The sequence below is a fragment of the Kogia breviceps genome, chromosome 12 (genome assembly GCF_026419965.1).
Source record: "Kogia breviceps isolate mKogBre1 chromosome 12, mKogBre1 haplotype 1, whole genome shotgun sequence".
Lineage (NCBI taxonomy): Eukaryota > Metazoa > Chordata > Mammalia > Artiodactyla > Physeteridae > Kogia > Kogia breviceps.
Window position 1 is genome coordinate 84,236,030 of NC_081321.1, and position 14,222 is coordinate 84,250,251.

At 35.9% G+C, this 14,222-nt stretch overlaps 1 protein-coding gene across 2 annotated transcripts in view; it reads right to left on the reverse strand.

Annotated features, from left to right (window-relative positions):
- The window catches only part of WASHC3 (WASH complex subunit 3), a 49,658-nt gene that overhangs the window by 20,284 nt on the left and 15,152 nt on the right, over nt 1-14,222 (reverse strand). For both annotated transcript variants that reach the window (XM_059081988.2, XM_067009989.1), the window contains exon 5: nt 11,897-12,007. In XM_059081988.2, coding sequence (XP_058937971.2) covers nt 11,897-12,007 — 111 coding nt within the window. The remainder of the gene's footprint in view (nt 1-11,896; nt 12,008-14,222) is intronic.

The following is a 14,222-nucleotide window of genomic DNA, read 5'->3' on the forward strand; positions in this document are numbered from 1 at the left end:
CTTTATAAATCATGTTGAAATTCTCCTAAAGTTTTAGATTAGAAGGGGAAAAAAACCCTCTTACTCAATCTAACAGAAATGACTTCCCTTTTTAAAAATAATAATACTCCGGAGGTTCCTTTAAAAACTAAAAATAGAACTACGATACAACCCAGCAATCCCACTACTGGGCATATACCCTGAGAAAACCATAATTCAGAAACAGTCATGTACCACAACGTTCATTGCAGCTCTATTTACAATAGCCAGGACATGGAAGTAACCTAAGTGTTCATCAACAGATGAATGGATAAAGAAGATGTGGTACATATATACAATGGAATATTACTCAGCCTTAAAAAGAAACAAAATTGAGTTACTTGCAGTGAGGTGGATGGACCTAGGGTCTCATACAGAGCGAAGTAAGTCAGAAAGAGAAAAACAAATACTGTATGCTAACACATATGTATGGAATCTTAAAAAAAAAAAAAAAAGGCTCTGAAGAACCTAGGGGCAGGATGGGAATAAAGACGCAGACCTACTAGAGAATGGACTTGAGGACATGGGGAGGGGGAAGGGTAAGCTGGGACAAAGTGAGAGAGTGGCATGGACACACATGCACTACCAAATGTAAAACAGAGAGCTAGTGGGAAGCAGCCGCATAGCACAGGGAGATCAGCTGGGTGCTTTGTGACCACCTAGAGGGGTGGGATAGGGAGGGTGGGAAGGTGGAAGATGCAAGAGGTAAGAGATATGGGGATATATGTATACATATAGCTGATTAACTTTGTTATACAGCAGAAACTAACACACCATGGTAAAGCAATTATACTCCAATAAAGACGTTAAAAAAATGTGGCACATATACACAATGGAATACTACTCAGCCATAAAAAGAAACGAGGGATTCCCTGGTGGCACAGTGGTTAACAATCTGCCTGCCAATGCAGGGGACACGGGTTCGAGCCCTGGTCCGGGAAGATCCTACATGCTGCGGAGCAACTAAGCCCGCGTGCCACAACTACTGAGCCTGAGCTCTAGAGCCTGCGAGCCACAACTACTGAGCCTGCGTGCCACAACTACTGAAGCCCATGCACCTAGAGCCTGTGCTCTGCAACAAGAGAAGCCACCGCGATGAGAAAGAAGCACACGCACCACAACGAAGAGTAGCCCCTGCTCGTGGCAACTAGAGAAAGCAATAATACTTACCAAAAGATTAACTTACAAATGATGTTGTGATGCATTCAAAACAAATTATCTTCTGTACCAGGCCTCCACCCCATTATGAATGCTTTCACTGAGATCCTTGTCAGAATATGGTGCTAAAATGTCTTCCTCAAGTTGATGGTCTTTAAAGCCTCTAAGACACTTCTCTCCCACCTGAGGTGAGCCCACTTCCTTATTATAGCTCATTTGCTTCTCTGGTCTTTACTTTTTCTCCCATTAATTTACACAATCTTAGACAGACTAATTTATAGTTAAGGTGAGAATCACAATATTTCTAAAGAGTAAATCTAATGAAGTAACTACTTAATTTTCATTACTATTATTTCCTCCTCACCAATCTGTAAAACTTTTATGTGAGGGCCCTTATTTCTGGCAAAGGTGGTCAGTAGGAGAAAAAAATAGAAGGGCACTGAAAAATCGAAGTTGGGTAACTAAAATTTTATAGTCGGTTTCAGAGTAAAAGAACTATACCGCACATTTCATCAAGTATAAAAACTGTCATTATTAGCAATCTTCAAAAGCTTCCTTATGAACTTTAATAGTGATGTACTGTTCCTTTTGTCACAACTTCTATCATAAGAGTTAAGGAGTCGTTTAAATTAGTTGGAATGAAAGATATGAAGTCAAAAGATAAAAATATTTTTCTGCTAAATCCCCCGGTCTTTATTGGTTCCCATTTTATGTATCATTTAAATGAAATTCCTATTAAATTCAAAACTACCTTAAGCTTACCCTCTAAAAGTTCTCTCCTCTGTATTTGATTGCTTACTTCTACTCCTTTTTCTTTCTTTTGTGGGGAGAAGTGCACAGTTATGGTGTTATAATGAATTTAAGGCAGATGAAGTAAATTTTTTAGCACTTAGCAAAATAAATAAACTGAAATAAATAATTAAATGTTTTGTCTTGAAAGGATTGTTTCAGATAAACTGTCCCACACATTATCTAAATTACTTTATATATGATACTGATGATACAAAAATGATATGGAGAATAAATTCCTATAGAAATATAATCTCTTCATACACAGTTTTAAGAAAAACTGATTTGACAAATTTAGCATCCTAAATTTATTACCTTAATGAATTATTTTTAAAAGAAGATTATTTTGTGCCTGAATTCTCTCATGTTACACTTACTCCTCCTTTAAATTTTGTTTTATTTAAATTAAATTATCTGATACATTACTAAAACTCAAAGAATTCATACGGCAACCAAATATCCCCCTACAACTCTAAGAGAGACTGGCATCTGTGTATACTGGCTTGTTGATGTATGACCATTCATCAGATATGACTGAGAATTCTAAACCCTCCTGAAGTTCACAGTTCAAAATATGTATATATTTTCCAGAGGTTATAAGCACCATAAATAAAAACAGTTATGGTTAAACAACTAGTTCCTATAAACAAATTATTCAAATCAATACTTGCATGGCGGGACTTCCCTTATGGTCCAGTGGTTAAGAATCCGCTTTCCAATGCAGGGGACTCAGGTTCGATCCCTGGTCAGGTAACCAAGATCCCACATGCCACAACTACTGAGCCCGTGTGCTCTAGAGCTCGTGTACCACAACTAGAGGGAAGCCTGCACGCCGCAACAAAGAGCCCACGCACTGCAACAAAGACCCGACGCAGCCAAAAAAAAAAAAAAGAGGTACAAAGAAACTTAAAAGAAATTACTTTCATGGCAATTGAATGCCACACAAGGATAGCATTAAAATATTCTGAGCTGTATGATTATGGCAAAAGTGGTATTAGTGAAGAAAATATGAGGAATAGATAAGCATCAAGGCAGGTGCATATAATATTACCAAATGGATACTGACAACCATCTAACTTCGTAGGGTCTGCCCACTATGTGTTTTCCCTTCAGTGTTCTAAGGAAAACAAGAAATCAGGAAAACAAATACATCAGGAAAGCAAGAAATTTAAAACCTGAATTTAGCAATATTATTGTTTACTGCTCTCTAACAAAAATATATGAGAAAAATAAAATAAGGAATAAACAAAAGGGTAAATAAGTTATAAAACAATACTTCTTAACCTTAAATGTGTACAGGGTATGACTGGTTCTGGCCTCCCTAACTTTCAATTTCAAGGAAACTTGGGAAGGATTCAAAAGGAAGCCATAATATTGAAAAATCATAATCTAGAAAACTGGCATAATAATTCTTTACACATGGTTTCCTTAGAGGTTAGTTCACTGACTTTGGCAGAGAATAAGTAACTTGGGTAGTTTTTGTTTTTGTTTTTTGTTTTTTTGCCACAGATACAACAAAAAGTACCCATTTCTAGGTTTTCCAGATACTCAGGCCATGGCAAAGCATAGGCTGTTACCTCAGGGGCTCTCAATTGGAAGCTAACTGTCACTGTTTTCTGCCTTAGGGAAAATCTCTATCCAATCCTTCTTGCATTTGATGCAAGATAGAATGTAGAGGAAGCAGGATAACTGTGGTCACTTGGGCTCCACTTATGGCAACTCAAAGTTACTACTCATGCAGTTTACCATTCTAAGCTTTGCTTCTCTCTGATAGTCAAATGGAAATGGAAGTGAGAAGGATAAAGTATCTTCCCTTTTCAATTTTCAAAGCTGGCTAAATTACACAACTAATTAAACAGACATGTATGTTCGCCTGTATCTTTTCTTTGTCTACATTCGTGTGTGTGGGAAATCAATCATTGTACATGCTAGCTTTTACCGTCAGTGAACAGTGTGATGCTAAAACACCAGAGGAAATTGTCTGCCCCCAAACCCTTATGTAATCAAAAAACATTGACCTTGATACTGGTTAGTAAACTTTAGCTATTATAAACAAAACACATATTAAAATACCTACAGAGTTAAACATAAAAATAAAAAAATAGCATATAATTGTTAAATGAAATCTGCACCAGTGTCTTCCACAGCTCTGACTATACATGAACCAGTAGCTCCTCCTTTTGACTATACTGCCCATCACTGATGAGGAACCTACCCTGGAACTCTCTAGACCATGGGAAGTCACAGGTGGGTCATGTCCCAAACAAGGTTTTAAAGCCCTCAGTTACTCTTAAAAAACTATACCTTATCTAAAGAGTACTCTACTTCATGCTTGATTAGTTTCCCCAGGTCCAAGGTATATAATTTCTTGATGAACATCTTTAATAATCAGTTGAAGATTCTTTCCTTAGGTAATGAAACTCACATTTCCCCAGGCCAACATCCACTGCTGGCAACAGATGCATCAGAACCACCAGACCAAGATTATTCAATTCATATTTTAAGCCAGCCAAAGAAAATAGAGCTTTTTTAAAAAAACTAAGTGTCCAAAGAGACTGTTTTGGCAAATATGGTTTCAAAAAATACAAGTCATTAGCTTCTTAATGTGGAAGTCGAATTTTCCCAATGCACAACTTATTACTGGCAAAGGATTCACCGAGCTCTGCCAGTAAAAAGGGGAGAATTGTTGGAAAAGTGATCTATGCACACAATTCCAGTTAAGTTATAAATGCAATATATAATTTAGTAAAGACGTGTGCTGCACTATTATGACAACAAACATTAAATCAGAATCAATTACCTGCCATATTTGGAACACAACATTATTATTACTCACTGAAAAATCTTCTGTAAAACTTGCTTTAAAAGGAAAAAAAAAAACCAAAAAAAACCAGTAAACGCCAGCAGGTGTTCCAGGAACATTCATTAATAATGAGATCCAAATTTGGAGATCAATTAATGGATCATAAATGTACAGAACTTTAGATATCATTTTATGTTTGAGGGGACCGAGACCGTAAGAGCCAACATGGTCTGAATATGGTCACACAGGATTGCATGACAAAGCTAAGAAACTATATAGCACGTTGCATCCAGAAGTACGAAGGAAAGATCTTGGTGTGTACCCTGAGGCATTCAAATTGTCTCATAGGTAACTACTTCCTGGAACTGTAATCATTTTGTACCTCACAGAAGGTAGTAATCCAGGGGTGACAGAAAAAGGTACAGAGACCAAAAAGAAGGGCACAGCTTATTTCTCTGTGCATTGGTACTTGTGACATTTGAAAGATTTTCTTGGCTTCTGTTTAAAGGAGTTTATATTAAGCAGTTTTAATTACCTAGTCTCTAAAGTAGATTTACAGGTATGTGACAAGTGAGGAAAGGCAAATATAAAAGCAATACATTCCAAGAGATATCTAGGACCCGGGAAGAGGAAGTTGTCAAGGTATCTTACAAAGAAAGCCTAAAAAGACTGTAGTTCATCCTGATACCCAGAAAGCCTGAATTTTTTTTAAAACATCAGGGTTTGTAAGTTACAGGACTTTCTAGGCCTTCCTATCTGAAGTGAGTGATCACTACATGGGTAGTCAGCAAATTCAAACTTTTATACAAGTGGAGAAGCTGAAAGTGCTTGAGAAACACTCACTGTCTTATGAGAGAGAATGACATAGTTCTAAATAACAATTCAGGAAGGAAGGAAGAGAAAAGATTACAAGAGGGTTGAGGACTTAGTAAGTATTAAGATGCTGAGTGGAAGAATATTATATTTTGGAAAAAGATGAGAAACTAAGCATATATGGAATTACAGGTATAAGAAAGACTCTGCTTATGGAGCAGCAACTCATATTTTTAAATGACAAAAATATAAAGGCAATTAAAAATGAAAGAAATCCTATTACTGTCCTTAGTAGTGGAGAGAACTTGTGGCACTGTTAACTCCCTTTTGGGTACAGAATGGTTATTTGGGGGATCTTAGGAGTAGATTTTTATATTGTTGGTGTATAGTGATTTTTTCAGAAAGACAGGTTTTCTGGAGACCATGCTATCTTTCCTTTTGTTGATACAAACAATTCCCTAAATTCCAGAATGTAGGCTTCTAAAATTCAGCTTTGATAACATGCATCCATAGTAATGGTATGGTGGGTCATAAACTACTTGAGATCATACCAATAGACAAAACAGAACTCATTTGATGAATTATGCTGATATGGTCTTTCTCCACGTTAATAACTAAAAGTAAATTTTTAGTGGTGGGTAAGCAAGAGAAACCTTAGTCACCCTCTGAGGTTGAGAAAAATTGGGCATTTTAATGAAAATCTACAATCTTTTTGGGAAAGTGAAACACTTTCTAGTATTGATAAAGCAATTTCTAATAAAGCTACCCTCTAGAATTAACTGGGGTTAGGCTCTTACATCAAATTTGTTTTTCTTTCTACCTATATCCCTCTGAACCCTGTTTGTTCTCAGTCACTCTCAAGGAACTGAATCACCTTGGAAGAATAAACAGCATAGAAGACTAACACAAAAACACAGGAAGGCAATTTACTATCCTGGAGTATAGAGATACAAAGCTATCTAGATTCTTCCCATGTCAATGACAGAAATTGGAAGATTCAATAATACAGATTGCAATGGGTCTCTAATGACTCTTCTCTACTTCTGTGAGGAATTTTCTAAAGCAGGGTAGTGTCGTAATTTGTTCTTTAAAGTTATAGTTTTGTAAAAATACAGATACAGGAAACACAACTAGCTATGCAGATGCTGCTGAATCAATTTTTTAGGTGATGACTTATGACACTAGAATGATTATACTCCTGGAAAAGTGTTACGTAGTTCAGAAGAACCAAAATTTTATGCTTAGCAAGACCCATAGGTATGATCAAGGGGCTTTAAACTGAAATCAAAGGATAAAAAAATTCCTCAATTAAAACTATAAGACTATGAACAATAATAACACCACAGGGGAGAAAAGCAGGTAAAAGAACTATCAGGTACTGATTAAGAGAAGAGATATAAACAAATAGAAAAAAAATCCAATAGCTTAACAAAAAGTGTGTGTGTGTCTATTTGTATATAGCAAACCTGAAATTTCAACATAAGTAAATCTCAGGCATTAACACTTAGGAATCCATGAATGGGAACTGGCATTTGAAAGGAGTATCTTACAATGTTTTATAATGGAAGGCGGAAGATACCTTTATTTTTTTTTTTTTTTTTTTTTTTTTTTTTTTTGTGGTACGCGGGCCTCTCACTGTTGTGGCCGCTCCCATTGCGGAGCACAGGCTCCGGACGCGCAGGCTCAGCGGCCACGGCTCACGGGCCCAGCCGCTCCGCAGTATGTGGGATCTTCCCGGACCGGGGCACGAACCCACGTCCCCTGCATCGGCAGGCGGACTCTCAACCACTGCGCCACCAAGGAAGCCCGGAAGATACCTTTAAACCAATACATACACATGTATATGGAGAGTCTTGAACATGGGATAAAGGAATCCCTAAATGAGGTTAAAAGAAGGCAACAGTTGTACTATCAGAAGGAACATACTTTTTGGCCATCTGAACAGATGGAGGATTTAGGTCAAGTTTCCCTAAAACACGTTGCAAACAAGCACATGGATAAGATACCGCCATGATGGGTGGAGACATTAGCTCTTTACCTGCACTGGCAGCTTAATTTTGTTCAAATCAGAGCATCTGATAAATTCCTAAGTTACCCTGTTGAAAATTTAATCCTCCAACAAATAGAGGAAGCAATGCGGGGAAGTGATTTAACAATTTCATACTTAAATTTAAACAAAAAGCCAGTACTGAATGATGATGCAGAAGTGACAGGAACTCTAGTAGTGACCATGCCAATGCAAGACAATCCTGGGCGCTGTCAAACATGTTGCTACATCTCTGGTTGGATATTTTGACAGTCACTCATGATATTCTTAGGAAACAGGACAAATAGTGGATTTATAGATGGCTTAATAACTATCACCGAAAGAATAAAGATTGGCAGGTTCACATCAACCTTGAGGGAGACCTCTACGTGGACTATTCTTGGTTTGGTTCTACAGAACATTTTAAATTGGTAACTTGTAGAAACAGGAGCACATTTGTACATTTCTGGGGGACATAAAGTTGAGAAAGAGAGTTATAATATGCAGGATAAAATAGTACATTCAACAAATATTGGGACTTCCCTGGTAGTCCAGTACAGTGGGCACCGGTTTGATCCCTGGTCAGGGAAGTAAGATCCCTTCATGCCGCACAGCTCGGCCACAAAACCCCCAAACAACCAAAAAACAAACAAAACAAACAAACAAACAAAAAAGCACCAACAAAAAAACAAATATTGATTGAGCACCTTTTTAGGTAAGGTGTTAAAGTGAATACAAAGATCGATCAAGATATAGTTCTTCCGCTCATTTCCTTTTCAACACAAGTAGATAAAGATATTTTTAAATTATCAAAGAACAAGATATGAAGTGAGAAAAAATACAGATAAAGTGGTTGGACAGACTGATGAAGGGAGATATCAATTCTGGCTTTATGTGTTGGTGGGTTCAGAATCTGGGATAATTTGGTGAAAGTGTTCATAGGAACATGTCAGATGAGTAGAATTTGGACATGTAGTGGTCAAGAGAAGGGGGATCTAGATTCAGAGGTGGGAAAGCATGGAGCTTATATTGAGAAAGTTTTGTGGTTTTGTCTGAAGAATGAAATGTAGGACAGGGAGCAGTAGGAGACAAAAGTTGGGTAATAAGATTCTGGGATACAGGTTGGCACAATGAACTATAAACAATAAAATTAGATTTAACTAGGATGAACTTATAATTTCAAAGCAAAGACGCTGGTCCCTGCTTTCTTCTTGAAAATTATTACCCCCAAACAATAAGGCAAAAATTTTAATGACTAAGAGGCACACACGAACCACAATACATGGAAATTAAAAGCAGATAAAAGAATGATGACTTAGCATAGCACAGGAAGGCCAAGTCCATGTGCCTGAAGAGGAGGATACCACAAAGAAGCAGCACTTCCAGAACACCGGAAATGTTCAGGAATTAGAAACACCCGTACCAAATGCAGAAGGAAGGCAAAGGGCTAAAATCAAGGAAATTGGGCTAAAAACATAAAAAAGTCTGAGGCAAAAGAAATTAAACCCCTGCTCATGGTGACAACAAGCAAAAAGGATGGGCTAAAGCTAACTGCCAGATAGTGCTATAGAATTAGATAGTTTAAAAAATAAGAAATAAAACTAACAATTTATTACTTCTTAAATGTTTTGAGATAAAAATTATTTGGTGTTATAAAACAGTGTTGAAAAAAAAAAAAAACAAACAGTGTAAAGGGGCTTTCCTGGTGGCGCAGTGGTTAAGAATCTGCCTGCCAATGCAGGGGACACGGGTTCGAGCCCTGGTCTGGGAAGATCTCACATGCCACGGAGCAACAAAGCCCGTGCACCACAACTACTGAGCCTGCACTCTAGAGCCCGCGAGCCACAACTACTGAGCCCACGTGCCACAACTACTGAAGCCCACATGCCTAGAGCCTGTGCTCCGCAACTAGAGAAGCCACTGCAATGAGAAGCCCGTGCACCACAATGAAGAGTAGCCCCCGCTCGTTGCAACTAGAGAAAGTCTGCGCACAGCAGCGGAGACCCAACGCAGCCAAAAGTAAATTAAATAAATAAATTTATTAAAAACCCCACAAAAAACAGTGTAAACTATTTTCAAACAGTTCTTAATCAGAAGAGCATTTCTCAAAGCACGTATGCTCTGGCTCTGAGTCCCACCTGCAGAGATTCTCATTTAGTAGGGTGGGACCTAGAAACCTATATCTTGAACAAGTTTTTTACTCTAAAAACCACTGAGCTAGTGTAAAAAAGAAATCTATCACCAAAACCTATCAAAAATTAAAACAGTATAGAGAAAAATACCATCATTTTCATTCATAGGTAAATACTATGTGCCAGGTATGGTTCTAGGAACTGGGAATAGGGCAGTAAACAAAAAGGTGTATATTCTAGGAGCAGTAGAGACACAAACAATGTATGTAAAATATGTAGTATTTTGCATAAAATTAGATGGTTATATGAAGAAAAATATAGTAGGGAAGGAATAAAAGGAATGGGACTAGAAAGAAGGTAATATTTCTGCAAATATTTGAAGGAAGAGAGGGAGCAAACCATAAAGATATTTGGGAAAAGCGTTTCAGGCAGAGAGAACTAATGCAAAGGCCCCAAGACACGCAACTGTCCATATATTTATTCAAGGAACATCAAGGAGGACAGTAGAGCTGGAGCAGAGTGAGTGAAGATGAGATTAGAAAGGTATTAGGGAACTAAATTGTATAGCATCTCACGGGCCTCTGAAGGACTTTAGCTTTTATTCCTAGTGAGATGGTAAGCTACATGATTAGAAGAATAAATATGTAAAGAATCATTTATATATATACATGCAAACATATGATATATATTATATATGAAATTCTGAAAAGCAATGAAATTTGTCTAAGTAATTAATAACAAAAATAAAAATGTCAAGCGGTGTCTGGGAACCTTAGTTGGCTAAAGAAATCTAGACAATATCTAATATGGTACCTTAGGGTAAGTGTTTAATAAATATTTGTGGAATAAAAGGACAGTGGATTAATACTGAAAAGGAAAATGAGGATTTTTCAAATTCTTGTAAAGTCAGAGGCAATGTATTAAGAATATAACAATTATCCTAAGATGTGGTCTTTTATCAAATATTTCAAGGCAGTCATAGATATCAAGTAGATTTTCCCATTTCCTATTTTATATAGGTTAGGCAAGAAGAGACTAAATAAAAAGCCTTTCAGAGTTACTCTGAAACTTTTCATCTTTTGTTTGAAAGTGTCAAAGACATAGTTTTTAACAGTCTATATTTTAAGCTTAGCTTAAGCTTTCCTGGGTTTTAGTTTTAAAAATTCATTTATCATATTCACACTCAAACTAGCTCTATTTTATTTTTATTAGTTTCAAAATTTATATATTTTCAACCCAAAGTCTGTTTTTTTCCCCAAAGCCGAAAGCCCAGAGCTTTGACTGTCAATGAAGAATTTTGAAAGTGACACAGCTACTTCTGACAGCTAGAAAAAGTGAATGTACTTTCTTCTCCCCATTGTCACCAATGTAGCTTCTAAATAAGCCAATCTACTCTTTCTGGTTGTCAGACAGTCTTAGTTTTTAAATTATTTTGGTGATAAATAATGCCAAGAAGAGCAAAACTGTTCTTCTTTAATATCAGTCCTTCTTTTGCCTGATAACAGAATTTTACAGAAGCGTTAATTTTCTGATCAACTGAAAAATGGACAGCTAGCTCCTTCAACTACTGTAACAGGACTTTCTACAGGAATGAAATTAACTTCTGCTATTATAGAAGAGCAAATATTGTGTTGTACTTTTTTGCATCATACCATGTAATGATTTCTTAGAAAAAATACACATTCTCAAGTCATAATATTAAAAGCATTACCTTACATGGCCAAGTGACTTATGCTCTTTTCTATGAACCAAACTATTGACAGGTAAAATTCAGAATAAAAATACACAAAAAACCATTTGTGTTAGCATACAGGAAATTAAGCTAAAGCCATACGATTTACTAAGTGAATAGTCCACTTTCATTCCTCTATCTGATACATCCAAGATTTGCAAAGATTACATAAAGCAAAAAATTTACATAAATCTATACTAAACTATGTTAATTTGAAGTGTGAGGTCAGTTTTAATGAGAAAGATTTGACTTCTGCTTATTCTTTATCAGGGCATTCATTAAACATAGAAAAGAAGTAAGAGAGTAGAAAACTTGGTCACTTGGTTTAGCAGTTTTCTCAGATTGAAAAAATAACAATGAAACCTCCAGGGTTAAGAATTTCAGAGGAGGCTGCTAGACAGAGAAGACAGATCAAATTAGCTTACCACTTGAACCATTTTGAGATATCTGGCATATCTTGGGTCCTTGGCTACAGTTAAGATATTTTCTGGTGTTACTTCACTTTCCTGTGGTCCAGAGTCTTGTAAACTGTTCAGCTGTAGAGAGTATTGCGTATAAAACTTTAGACAATTCACAAAAGGGGTCTTGATGTGTTACTTAAAAGGGATGTTTCTTTTTATAATTCTAAAGCAATCAATATCAGAAAAAAATCATATTTCTAAATTTACCAATAATTTAATTATGGGATATATGTTTCCAAATATTTACAAATACTTAAATATGATTTCAGAGGAAGTTACACTTCATATCAACACTATATTGTTCCATAAAGATGTAAATACATTCATGGCATTAAAAAATTAGAATTCTGCTTTACTTGTCCCAAGTGCTGATATAAAACATGAATTACTGGGCTTCCCTGGTGGCGCAGTGGTTGAGAGTCCGCCTGCCGATGCAGGGGACACGGGTTCGTGTCCCGGTCCAGGAGGATCCCACATGCCGCGGAGCGGCTGAGCCTGCGCGTCTGGAGCCTGTGCTCCGCAACGGCAGAGGCCGCGACAGGGAGAGGCCCGCGTACCACAAAAACAAAAACGAATTACTGATGGACCTATTATTTTAATAAAACTTTTAATAAAGCTAATAAATCTATTTGTCAAAATGTTCAACTGTAGCGGACAGAAAACTGATTTTCTGGGTATCTATACCATCTACACAATTATATTCCTCATTCATTAAAAAATCTTGTTCTCAGTGGATATGGCTATTCTAACATCTTTAAAGGCAATGTCTGGAGAATTTGTGTAAGAGAAGCCCATTTCTCAGACAAAATTATGTTTTTATATATTTCAGCTACTGATGAAATTAACATTATAAAAACTACTACTTATAACGAAGAATACTGGGGAATGGTCTTTATGGACAAAAATGTTTTAATCATATAGGCAGTTCTCAACTTTGTGTGGTATGATGTTAACTGAAACTTGTCTATGTTGGAACCCTATCTTCACTTAAGTGCAAAGCTAGGACTGTCTATATACAGTTCTTGATTTTTCTATCAACCTAAACATTTAGAGTAAGTCTAGTTAGTGAATTCTCACTCACTATCTGTATGTTAGCATTAAGAGTAAGTTCCTTAACTGAATAAAACCAGTTTTATGTCTACATATCTATGCTGAAATGTAAATAAATCTTAGGTATTCACAGTTTTTAGAATATGAATATGTTAAGGTTTTTCCTCAGATAATTCAAATATAAATTAAATCTTTTAAATGCTGAAGCAAATAAAACATCCAAAAATTCTTTAGGTTACTCCTGTTATATGATAGTGTCAAGTGTACAAAAGTGTGCACACAAGTGTGTGTGTATGTGTGTGTATGTATACACATTCATCTGTAAAATACATAATTACAAACTGTCCAAAACATTTCATTTAATAAAAAATTCAAACAAGACCCAAGTATGCTTTTAAAAAAATAGGGAAAATAAACTCATACAGTGGCACAATAGATCAAATGATAATTATATATAAGACCAATGGATTTTAAAACTCAGCCTTTAACTTTGGCCTAATAACTAAGACCTCAACAAGGTTTAATTATATCAGGTCTTACACCTTTGCTATTTGGATGACTCAAATCCTCTATCATATTTCTCAACTGTCCTTCATTTTATTCTCATATTAATCTCAATCCGCACAATTGGATATTCTATTGTGAGTAATGATAAGATCTGAACCATGAAATTAAAGTTGCAGAAAAATCAGTATGCAAACCTTGGGTCTTTGACTCATATATGTTTCAAGAGACTGGAGATTGCAATGAATGGATGATTAAAAAAAAAGTTCATGATTATCCTTTATCTGATAAGTGAGTTGACTGTAATGTCAATGGAAATTCTGTGTTAAGCAATACTTCAGTCTATTTCAAAATATTTTACATAAAATATACCAACTAAAAACAATGGAGAAGAAATTAAAAAGTTGATTTCAATATTAAGAACATGCTGAACATGCTGATTTTATTAATCCAATCAAGACACAATTTAAGGACATTTTTAAAGCTCAGGAAGCCAACAACACTTCATAAATTCTCCAAATGAATTAATATACTATTTTAAAATAAAACTAACAGAATATCAGGTCATTCTGAATTTTAGATAATTCAGTTGTGATTACTCATAATCAATTTTTTGAGACCTTAAATAGGCAAGACCAATACAGCTGTGTAAGTTAAAATACATATTATAGATGGCATGCACAATAACACCTGGAAAAATTAATATTAAAAGTTAGATACCATTTTAGAAATTTAT